Genomic DNA, 11,496 nt, shown 5'->3' with positions numbered 1-11,496 from the left:
ATATGTACAGTCTATAGTCTCCCTAGTGGACAGGATGACTTAAGAAGTGTAGCCGAAATATATTTAAAGATGTCGCTATACTTAAAAATTTTTAAGACTGATTTTTTTATTAAATAAATTATGAATAAATAAAATTTTATTTTAATTAACAAGTCATAATTAGCAACAAAAAATTATTTATTATATACAAATTTTTATTTTAATATTTCGATTAATATTTTACATAAACTACAATTGTTTTAAAATTTTAATTAATTACATGTAATTGTCAAGTTATAAATTTTTTACAGTATTTTAATTTAAATGTCTATTTTTTTGCGCATAAAAAAAAATTTGTTCTCTACAAAAAAATATAAAATAAAAAAAATCAGAAGAATTATGAGAATAAAATTAAGGTAGACAACATCTAAAAATTTATAGAACTTCTTTTTTATTGGAAAAATTATTAATTTTTGAATTTGCAACAAAAAAAATTTTTTTTTTATTACTAAAAATCACAACAGTTACTTCGTTTTTCTTTTATTTAATATTTTGTAAAGAGCAAATATATTTTTTTTAATAGTCTTGTGAACGTAGATTTGGCTTTTTACGGGAATTTTATTTACAATAGTATGTACGAAAATACTCTTAAAAAATAAATATCAATTATATACACATTCAAATTAAGCTAAGTTACGATTCTAATTATTTATCATCAGGATAAGTGACACTAGAAAGGAGTAAAACGTTATTTGGTAACGGTCCAGGTAGAGGACTCAAAATGGTCATAGTTTGTTTTGCAACATCCACATTTGTTCTAAAAAAAGAAAAAAATATTATTAGTATAAATACCAGGATGTGCCAAAATGTAACTTCCGTGATGGGCCTCTTAAAATTGGAATTTTTAGTTCCGCTTTAATAGGAGTTGTGTTTGGGCATTTCCTGACATATTTTGAGCGTAAGGGATTTATTTGATTTTCAGAGAATTTTTTAACAGGAGCTTTGTTTGGGCATGTCCGCTGAAATTTCAAAATTTGGCTGGAAGTATTCAAACAAAGCTCCTGTAAGAAATTCTATGAGAATCAAATAAATCCCTACGCTCAAAAATATGTCAGGCCAAACACAACTCCTGTTAAAAGCGGAACTTTAATTTTAAGAGATCCATCACGGAAGTTACATTTTATCACATCCTAATAAATACTTTTGTAGTAAAAAAAAAAAAACAACATTAAAAAATCATTTAAATGATAAAATACTTACATGCAAACAAAGCCAGCGATATTTGTCTGCACGACATCATCTTTATTAGGATCAGCTAGTGATATAGAAAGTATGTGTTTCTTCAAACTAGGTCCCGGTGTCGTAGGAATTAATTTAGAAGCTTTACTTTTGGAAATTTCTTGTGAATTTGATAAAGAGCCTACACTGAAGATTTTTACGTCGCTCCATTTTACATCAAAGCTATGAGGGGTCAGTGTTCTCCTTGTACCGTAAAAATACTCATCGATACGTAAATTTCTGGTAGTTCTTCTGTAAGGAGTGCCTCGATTCACAACCCCACTGCTTTTGGGTAATAAAATAACTTTAACAAAGTCAGGAATATCTTTGACAAGCGCATTGTACAATTTTTCATGATCTAAAACAATAATGGCATCGACTTCAAATGCTTGAGCAATATGAGTTAGTATTCTGTAACCCTTTTTTAGTATCCACCCGCAAGTGTTTATAATTATTCCTCCCGCCTTTTCTTTCTTGTTAGTCTCCATGCGGTCAGAACAAACTTCTGCGATTCTTGATACCAAATGATTGTACAGCGGCATATTAAAACCAGGACCTTTGTGGCCAAAGTGGAAACCAACAGATCCTGGAGTGTTAAATCCCTCAACTACATCCGACGGCTTATCAATCGGCAGCGCTCCAATTATTCCCGGAATGGTTATTTGTCCTTGACCAACATCCAGGTCTACGAAAGTCGGTCTTCTGCCCATTCTAGCAGCGTAATTCAATAAAATTTTCGCCAAAGTCGATTTACCAACGTCTTGGGGTCCCGCAACCATAACTATGGGCCCAGTGGAATTATCTTTCTCAGCAAACTCTCGCATTCGTTCTAGAGCCGCATGACAATTTAAATAAAGAGCCATTGGTGTTTTTTTTTCTACAAACGCGACTGTTTTTCCTGTAAACTCAACTGTGCATCCTTGCCATGTAAATACTCCAATTTTATGTCCAAATCCAAACTCATATTTTTTTCCTTTTATCAGCTCTGCTCCAAATACTTCTGCTAACCCGTTTTTTAGCTATAATAACATATTAAGTAAGATTTTATATGACATTAAAATTAGCTGTCACTTGACAATTTTTAAAATTTTTTCCAAAAAAAGTTTTGTTTTAAAAAATTATTTTTAATTTATTAAAATTTTTACAAGTCCATTTTTTTAATCATTTTTTTTTTTGCCATAATTTAGTTGTTAAAGAACATTTAAAAAATTGTGAAGTGGCAGCTAAATTATAAAAATTAACATAGTAGATAGTTGATAATTTTAAGAATTTTTGGAACAAATAAATTATGGCAATAAAAATTGACATTTAGAAATTAAAAAAAACTACAAATGCAATTTTTTAAAAATAATTTTTTGGAGCAAATTTATTTATTAAAAAATTATCAAGTGACAGCTAACTTTAATGTTATAGATTTTATTTATTTTAAAAGTTCGTCATTAATATATAACACTGAAGTTGACAGACATTAAAAATTTTTTTGGAATTTTATAGCAATTAAATTATTAAGAAAAAATTGAATTAAAAAGTTTCACATGTGAAAATTAATAAAAATTACAAGTGAAAATTTTTAGAAGCGTTTTTTTATTGTAATTAATTTTTAAAAAAAATTTTTCATATTGACAGCTGACCGCTAACTTCAGTATTATATTAATATAATAATATTAAATTAATTTCGTACCTCCAATGTTACTTTTTCATCTTTTTCATTAACCTCAAAGCGTAATTCACTCTCTGGATCCAAATGAAATACCTGGCTTGTTTTATGTTCATTCATTTTAAAATAATTTAAAAAAATCTACTGGTCAAAACAAAATAAAATAAACTAAAAGTTTTAAAATATCAATTCATAAAATTTAATTTGTTAAAAATCATAAAAACTCCGAACTCATCAATTGTTATTGATAAAATCTGTTTAAATTTTACTCATCATCCATAATAGGCTTTTGTGGTATCATCATTCGCTATTTTATCAATTAAAACAAGAAATTTACGACAGCGTCCTCTTTTTAATTTAGCATGTAGCTCAGCATTTAAAATCAAGTAATTTTAACGGTTTATATAAAAAATTTGTTTACGACTATGCATAACCTGTAGCTCTAATTTTTTTTTAATTTTAAATTATTTTTTTTACTTTCAATTCTTAATTGATTTATTTAAGTGAAATTAATCTATTATACCGTAAATATTTATTATAATTTGAAACGACAATTAGTATTATTTATCAATCATAATGTGGACCAAAATATCATCTGGCTTTGATGCCGACGAAGAAACCGCTAATTTCGGAACGCGTAATTTTGCCGAAACTCCAGGATCTATTTATGAAACCTGGACACTGGCAGTAATCCAACCAGACGTTGAAGTCGAAGAAAATCCTAAAGTGATCGCAACTGTATTTGACTCAAGACTTTGCGTGAGTGTTGACAACTCCATAACAATATTCAACGACTTATCTTGTAACGATGTGCTGTCAAGCATCGGCTTTGACTCACAAATCACCAGCTACTGTTTGTCAAAAGATAGTTCACTGCTATTTGTATCCGTTGAACCAGCAGAACTTCACTGTTTTACTCTCACAGACGCGTGTCAAGAAATATTCTGCCTTGACCTGCACCAACACTTTCAGTGTCATCGAATCATCAAAGTCTGCTTAGATGAACAAAATGATCTGGTAAATTTATTTATTATCACTTCTGTAGGTAAAATTTATCGAATTAACGATTTCAATAAAGCTGTCATTCCCAATGGGGACGATGATAAAATTATCAAGGCTATTCAGGTACTGCCAGTTCAAAATTCTAAAATAAAGTATGCAGATCTGAAACAATCAAGTAAAACATCAGTGAAAACATTAGTAACTTTAGGTGATGACATATATTTATTTCCAGCAAATATTGCTTGTCCGTTAAAGTCGTTACCTTATCAGTACATCAAAGCACAATTTTTCAAAAACTACAGCGGCATGATTTGTCTGCGTGCTGATAAAAGTCTGAGTATCGTGCACCTCAACACACTCATCGGTAAAAAAGTATGGGACGGTCCAGTTGCAGATTTTGTAACTCTGCAAGAAACTTCAGACAGTAACCACATGCTGGTCTTGATGGACTCTGAGCCTTCAGCAGACACGACGTCACTTCATTTAATGTCTTTTCCAGATTTTAAAATTATTTTTACCATGACTGTACCAAGAACAACATATTTAATTGATGTTGTAGGTGGTGAGTTGATCGACAATTTGATGATCATCGAAGGAATGAAGAATTCGAGTGATCTGGTCAGCGCTATCCGTGTAAAATCCATTGGAGAAAGCTTGCCAGAATATCGACTCCAAAGACTGCTGAAACAGCAGCGATTTGATGAGGCAAGAGAATTTGCAAGTAAATTTAAATTAAATTGCGAATGTATTTTCCAGGCACAGCTATCGGTATTAATGAATCAACTACGTCCGCAGCTGGATGACAATGAAACTGTTGATCTAAATAGTTTTATTTCAATATTAGATCAAATAAAAGACGTTAAATATATTTACGAGTGTTGCAGCAAAGCTCTGACTCGGGATTACCAAGACACTAAGCGTTTGTATATGTACTCGAAGAAGCGTATTTTTGATTGTATTAATTTATCGTCGACAGCATCTATCAGCGAAGACCATTCTCTTCTTCTGCATGAAGTAAGTAACACTCTGAAAAAACTAGAGACTTTTGAATGCATCCAAAAGGTAAGATCTGAGTACAGAAGCGATGATTTTACAGATATAAAGGAATGGGATAAATTTTCAAGAGCTAATTTACTTGAAGAGTGTATTAGATACTTGTCTCTGGGAGAAGTACATGCAGCTGCACTGATATGGACGCGTCATATTTCATCGATAGCTCCGAGAGTAGGTAGAGGAACAGTTGAACAAATTTTAGAAGTAATTCCTGGTAATTTAGGACCCACTGATCTGTGGCCTTGGTTACACCAATTCATTCCTTCAGTTACTTCGTTCATACCTAGTTCTCTGATTGAAATAATTTTGTGGGGCTATAAGAAGACCAAATCTCTAGAGAAGTCTCACCGTGACCAGTGGCCGGCTATTGGATTGCAATTTTTAGAAGGACTCGTTGATTTGCTGCATTTCGAAGAGTATAAAGTGTGTTTTCAACTTCATCAGCAGTACACTAATAAAAATTCACAGTTCCATCGTTTGATGAAGCTAATGCAGGCAGTTTCTGATCTAGTAGATCTTAAAACCCACTACAAAGTTTTATTGCCGCTCAACACTTATCTGAGTAACCCAGTTGACGTCGTTACTCTGTTGCTTAATAAAATACATATTGATGAAATTCCTGGGCTAATGAGTAATTTTTTAAACCAATACATGGTTAATCACTCCTTGAAGAACGATGAAGTTCTTTCGACGTACATTCAGAACACCTTGAAGACCTCCAAACAATGGTGGATCGGTGACAAAGCGCCGTGGGATAAACGGCTCACTGTTGTTATAAGTTACATCCATAACATCCAGAACCGCTTGCAGCAGACTTTGGAAGTGTTAAAAAAAGCACCGGTACCTTGGAGTGACGCTTTGTCAACACTTGCTGATCAATCTTACAAGTACAACCATCCACTGGTAGCGCAAATTCACATTGAAAGCAACAGTATCATCCTAAAATTAATTTTAAAAAAATACGGATTCGCTCACATTGGTTGTAATATTAATTTGTATAAAAATATCATCAAACAAGATCGCACGGATATGGTTGAAGATTTGTTCGAGTTAACAAAAGCAGATAATAATTTAAGGCAAGAAGTTATTTTTACTTGTCTTAATTATCAATTGAGTCACGGTAATACTGAAAGATTTATGGATACAATTGATAAATTGGATGGTGATTTACTATTAAATTGTTGTCAGCAAATAGTCGACATGATAAAAATTAAATTAAGTTATAATAAACTTGATACATCATTGGAGTATTATATGGAAGTACAAAATACTTTGGAAAATAAATTAAAAGAAGCGTTGACAAATGCAAAAAACAAAAAGTACGCTGAATTAAATGATTCTTACCAAACATTAAAATTATTAAAAAATATTTACCGTTTGTTTATAGAATTTAATATTGATGTTGATCAAAATAATTATTGCTTGCATAAAAAAGATATTATACACAGTTATATTGTCAAGATAGTTAGTACGTGTGAGGATGATACTGATTGGTTGATTATTTGCAAACGTGTTGAAAGAGTGAGCAGTTTATTGGGCTTGTCAAAATTTTTTGGACTCCATGAAGTATTGCAACAAATATCACCTCCGCAAAAGTTGAAAGATTACATAATTGATCGCTTGAACAGCGCAGGAATGTCTCCAGATCCTGATGAGAGTAGGTACATAATTAAAATCTGCTCCGAATTACTTTTTAATCTTGACGACAACTCTCAGCTGGCTATTTGTTTAAAAAATTCTTGTTCGTCAACTTTAATTCACAGCACAGAAAAAATAGAATCTTTGACTGAAAATTTGCATCTGATTAATCGTATCGAGGCTTACAATGAAGCTGTAGGCGCTGAGAAAATGAAAACTGGATTACAATCTCCGATGTCATTTAAATTGTATCCAATTTATACAGATGCTTCCTTCTCGCCTGGAAATATTCTACTGCCTCTTTTAAAAGATGCTTTGGATATTTGTCGTCATTACAAGAATATTAGTAGAGGTAAAGAAGAAGTCTCAGAGGTAGATCCAGAAGTTATCAGATATATGACCAAAAATTTATTCCATAAAGTTAAAGCTGTTCAAAGTGAGCATCACGATTACGCTTTGTTAAAAATATTTATGATCATTCAAACGGAATTGTGTTCTTATCAGCCGGTCAGTGAAGAAGCTGTTAAAGAAATTCAAATAGTGATAAAACATTGCAGTTGTATGTTGCTAAAAAAATTAGTAAGCAACAGGTCATTCGATATTCATCTGGGACTAGCGTGTTTATTTTTACAAGATGAATCAGAAGTTATCAAAATACTGGCGTCGATTTCAAAATATTTCCAAACTGATCCGTCACGTGATCGAGTTATCAAAGATTTGGGCTACGAGTATTGTCGATTAATTAAAAATGATTCTCATATTGACTTATTCAATGAACAAAGAATAATTCACTGCTGGGCAGAGAGACTTGGTCAGTATGGTATTTCTCATCAGGAAGTATTGCAAAGCAATATTGAAGGCAAACGTAATATTATGATACGCATTATGAAGTCGAAAAAACCAGAAGCTCTGAAAGTACTAGAAGACTTCTGCTGTAACTTTGGATTCAGTTTAAAAGACTGTTATTTAAAATTGCTTGAAACTCTGCTGCTGTCATGGCAACCAAATTACACTCTTACAACTGGAAAAGACGGTAAGAAGGATCTCAAAGTGGATGAGACTGATATAAAAGAACTGGAAAATATGTGCAAAAAGTTAATAAAAAAAATAAATAACCTTGAAGACAGCAAACACAGTGAAATTAAAACACATTTGGAGGCATTGAAGCAACGAGTTAATTTTTATCACTATGAAATATTCCTTTTACTGCTGAAGCTTGGTAATGAAAAGGATTTTGAATTACAAAGTTACTTACGTTTTTTGAAAAATTACATTCGTATTAGCCCACCGACAGACATTGAACGTGAAGAATGGTTAAATTACTGTCAAGATGAGCATTCATTACCGGCGATTGCTCAGTGGCGACTTCCGTACCTGCCAAAAGTATCTATTTTTAAATTAATAACACAGGAATTAAATTTAAAAACTTATGAAGAATGGTTAAAAATAGCGCCGGTTCTTAAAATAGCCAATTACTGTATTTGCACATTAGCAGTTAAAGGAGCGGTTGCTGAAGCTTGGCCTCATAATTCCGTGACGAGCAATAGAGCTTCCAGTCACGGTCACAATGAGTGGTCAATACACTTGCGTAACGGTGCTCTTCTTCAAGAAATAAAAAAATGCATTAATGTTTGCATTAAACAAAAAGAAGAAATTCAGTATGGTGCAGCGGCCTGGTACCATGTAGTTAATTATACGCCTCCTGGTGCTGATAGAGTTGCTGCTGCCAAGGAGTGTTTCTTGTACGCACAAAATTGGCAGCAACAAGTTGATGATCCTCTCGCTCCAGATGATTCTATTAAATCGAAGGTAATTTATTTATTCGTATATTTTTAAAAATTTTTAATAATTAATAAATCATTTTATTGTAGCTCTATAAAATAGAAGAAAAATATTTCAAGTACACATCGAAGCATACTTTGTATACTTACGGATTAGGTCAAGACAGGTACTTGAATCTAGTCGAAAATCCGGAGAAATTGGTCCGAGAATTGTATCACGATGAAACAATTCCGGCACGTTATAAAGGAGTTATTAAAAATCGTCCTGATATAAATGGAGCGGTAACAAAATTAGGAGATATATTCAAATTAAATTTAATGAAAATACGCTTGGCGTTACTACACGAATGGCTTCAACCCGAAATTGGTGACACCAAAGCCAATGATACTTTAAATATGTTCAACGATTTTTCAACAATATCTAATAATACTACAGGGGATACTTTTACGACTGATGATAATTTGCTGCGGGCTTGCTATCTTGTTGGTTCGGACAATTCTGAAAATTATCCAAATTATCTGCTCAATATCAGTCTAATAGAAGGTAATGATGAAGACTACGGGAATCTTTATGAACCAGGTATGCGTTTCCGTGCTCTGAGAGTGCTCCAGTCTATAATGGATGAAGTAGCGTTAGCTGATTACGCCAAACGCGATCCACAACGCGTCAATCAGTACATGAAATCACTCCAGTATTTAACAGAGCTAGAAAGATTTGGATTGTCATATAGCATTACTAATTTTGATATGTGTTCTAAACAAAAACTGGTACAGATTCTAGTGAACAGCCAGTACAGTACGCCGCGTGCATTAGGACTGATTCCGCAGTTATACCTGGATTATGAAATTGAGGATCTCAGTTATCTCAATACTGCATTAGAGTATATGGTAAAGTACTCACTTGTGCAAGAACTGAAGAAAAACTTATTGAAACTTGGTTCAATTGACCGCATTATTAATTTTCCCGGTTACATTGCTGCTTGGCAATTGATTATAAATGAACCGTTTAATAAACTTGACCATAGCTCTAAAAGTGTCGATAACTGCATCGAAGCACTGAGATTGTTGCATGTATGTCCGATTATTGACAAATTTCAATTCAGCTCTATCATTAATTATTGTATTGTGGCTAAACAACCACACTTCGCAGCAAGTCTTCTTCCTTTTTTGAGTGGAAATGAACAAGAAATTGTTCTACAGGTATAAATTTATTTTATGACCCTTAAATACCTAATCGCGCGCCTAAAGATAAAAGGGCGTATAACAATTTAATATTTTTTTTTATCGCCAATCGAGTAGTAGACACGTTCTACACTTAAAATTGAAAAAAAAAAAAAAAATTGCAAAGGTAAAAGAGTTATTGAGTAAATAAATTATATTTCTTTTCAGAAAATACTACAAAATCTAAATTACGAAGAAATAACAAGTAAAATGTTAGATTTAGCGAGTAAAGGTGTGTCCATCGTTTACCAAGTAAGTAAATCCTTCGATCACGATTTTTTATTTAATGTATATTAATAATAAATTTATATTATTTATTTAGTCTATTACGATGCTGAACCAAGCCAGAACTAAAATGTCCATTGAACAATAGTATTATTATTGTATATATTTGTACAGTTGTTATGAATTAGAATCCTCGGAAGGTTTCCAAGAATCACCATAATTTTCAATCGTCAGCGACTTTTCACGTAACAGTTTAAGTTTATACCCTTCTGGGTGATCACTGGCATCTAAGACAGTTAAACGAGTTACAATTAAAAAATTGGGGTTTTTTGGACTTGGACCCTGAATATAATCTATTTCGTCCTCGAGTCCAACCTGTAATAAATCAATTAATGTATAAATTATAGATTTGAGTAAATATTAAAAATTTTTTATACTATTTTAATTTATGTGTTATGACATTGAAATTAGCAGACACTTAACAATTTTTTCATTTTTTTTTTTAATAATCTAGGTCTAGAAAATTATTTATAAAAAATTGCACTTCTGAAGATGAAATTTTTTAAACAAATTTTTGGTAAATATTTGCAAGTGGGGTCAACTATGATTTTTTTTTTTTTTTTTTTTAAATAATTACCAAATTTTTCTTGCTCTAATTTATTAGTGAAAAATTTTCTAAAAATAATCAAATGTCTCTTAATTTCAATATCATTTTGTCTTGTCATTTTTTAATACCTGTAATCCTTTTTTGAGTACTTTCTGACCATTAATACGTAATTTACTTTCATACAATGCAGTTTCGGCTTTACTAAAAAGTAAATAATAATAATTTTAATAAAAAAGTTTTTAATTTTTGTTGAAAAAAATTATACATCAATTTCATAATGAATACTTACTTTCGAGCTATACCCATTCCAGCCTTAACAACAGCATCAATCCTCATTGAACTTACATGAGCTGTTATTACTTTATTATTTTTATTACCAGCTACTATGGATTCTATTTCATCATCAACATCGCCCTTTTCATCGTCGCTGTCATCTTGATTTTGCTGTTTAAAAAATAATAATAATAATAATAATAATAAATAAATAACCATTATGTAGATAAATAATTCATTATGTAGATAATAAATAAATAAATTACACTTGATAGTTTTTGTTTTTTAGATTTCCACCGTTTAATCACCCAACAATCGAGGTTATGAGGCAATAAAAATTTATTTGACAGTTCTCGTCTCAAAAATCTTGGTTGTATATTATTTAATTCATTATTAATATCATTATTTGAGTGTGAAGACAATAATTGTATTCTATAGATTGAGTTAATCTTATTTAATTGTTTATTTAATTTTAAACAAGATAAATAACTTGATGATAACCTCACAGTTGCCATTTTTGTTTGTAAATATTTACACGCCACTCACTCGACGCAAGCATATATATAGTAAAAAATGCATAATTCTGAGAATGTATTATTTGCTTAAATGTGCTACGCCCGAGACTGTCAAAATATTAAAAATTTATGAAATGAAATTAAAAAAAAAATACTTAAAAATAATAATGACTGGTTTTATAAAAATGGAGTTAATAATTTTTTATGAATGACACGATTTATTGCAACAATTCTGGCCCATATGCTTAATTTTGCCAGCCAACAATT

The 11,496-nt window shown here is 31.3% G+C and overlaps 3 protein-coding genes across 3 annotated transcripts; 1 reads left to right on the top strand and 2 right to left on the bottom strand.

The window, feature by feature from the left end:
• Nucleotides 1-309: 309 nt before the first annotated feature.
• Cbc (protein CLP1 homolog) lies at nt 310-3,199 on the bottom strand. Its single transcript, XM_074248022.1, has 3 exons — nt 2,939-3,199; nt 1,240-2,276; nt 310-796 (listed from the first exon to the last, which is right to left on the bottom strand). The coding sequence occupies exons 1-3, from the start codon at nt 3,032-3,034 to the stop codon at nt 685-687; spliced, it is 1,245 nt and encodes a 414-aa protein (XP_074104123.1). The 5' UTR covers nt 3,035-3,199; the 3' UTR covers nt 310-684.
• Nucleotides 3,200-3,338: 139 nt separating this feature from the next.
• Nucleotides 3,339-10,073, top strand: Rod (kinetochore component rough deal). The gene is made up of 4 exons (XM_074248021.1): nt 3,339-8,416; nt 8,479-9,588; nt 9,778-9,861; nt 9,932-10,073. Exons 1-4 carry the CDS (start codon nt 3,491-3,493, stop codon nt 9,980-9,982), a joined length of 6,171 nt encoding a protein of 2,056 aa, XP_074104122.1. The 5' UTR covers nt 3,339-3,490; the 3' UTR covers nt 9,983-10,073.
• Nucleotides 9,746-11,461, bottom strand: LOC141530732 (mitochondrial transcription rescue factor 1). Its single transcript, XM_074248024.1, has 4 exons — nt 10,981-11,461; nt 10,731-10,885; nt 10,570-10,642; nt 9,746-10,209 (listed from the first exon to the last, which is right to left on the bottom strand). The coding sequence occupies exons 1-4, from the start codon at nt 11,227-11,229 to the stop codon at nt 10,012-10,014; spliced, it is 675 nt and encodes a 224-aa protein (XP_074104125.1). The 5' UTR covers nt 11,230-11,461; the 3' UTR covers nt 9,746-10,011.
• Nucleotides 11,462-11,496: the final 35 nt, after the last annotated feature.

The sequence above is a fragment of the Cotesia typhae genome, unplaced genomic scaffold (genome assembly GCF_013202065.1).
Source record: "Cotesia typhae breed Kobodo isofemale line unplaced genomic scaffold, CoteBio_Ctyphae contig_5, whole genome shotgun sequence".
Lineage (NCBI taxonomy): Eukaryota > Metazoa > Arthropoda > Insecta > Hymenoptera > Braconidae > Cotesia > Cotesia typhae.
Note: the sequence above shows the minus strand (reverse complement) of the source record. Positions and strands in the feature narration are given on the sequence as shown.

Excerpts from the sequence above, each read along its gene's own strand:
- Cbc (XM_074248022.1), bottom strand. The coding sequence starts at position 3,034 with ATGAATGAACATAAAACAAGCCAGGTATTTCATTTGGATCCAGAGAGT. Across the intron at positions 2,277-2,938 it reads ATGAAAAAGTAACATTGGAG|CTAAAAAACGGGTTAGCAGA; the intron begins GTACGAAATTAA and ends ATGTTATTATAG. Across the intron at positions 797-1,239 it reads ATCGCTGGCTTTGTTTGCAT|AACAAATGTGGATGTTGCAA; the intron begins GTAAGTATTTTA and ends TTCTTTTTTTAG.
- Rod (XM_074248021.1), top strand. The coding sequence starts at position 3,491 with ATGTGGACCAAAATATCATCTGGCTTTGATGCCGACGAAGAAACCGCT. Across the intron at positions 8,417-8,478 it reads ATGATTCTATTAAATCGAAG|CTCTATAAAATAGAAGAAAA; the intron begins GTAATTTATTTA and ends ATTTTATTGTAG. Across the intron at positions 9,862-9,931 it reads GTGTGTCCATCGTTTACCAA|TCTATTACGATGCTGAACCA; the intron begins GTAAGTAAATCC and ends TTATTTATTTAG.
- LOC141530732 (XM_074248024.1), bottom strand. The coding sequence starts at position 11,229 with ATGGCAACTGTGAGGTTATCATCAAGTTATTTATCTTGTTTAAAATTA. Across the intron at positions 10,886-10,980 it reads AAAAACAAAAACTATCAAGT|CAAAATCAAGATGACAGCGA; the intron begins GTAATTTATTTA and ends TTTTTTAAACAG. Across the intron at positions 10,643-10,730 it reads GGAATGGGTATAGCTCGAAA|TAAAGCCGAAACTGCATTGT; the intron begins GTAAGTATTCAT and ends TTTACTTTTTAG.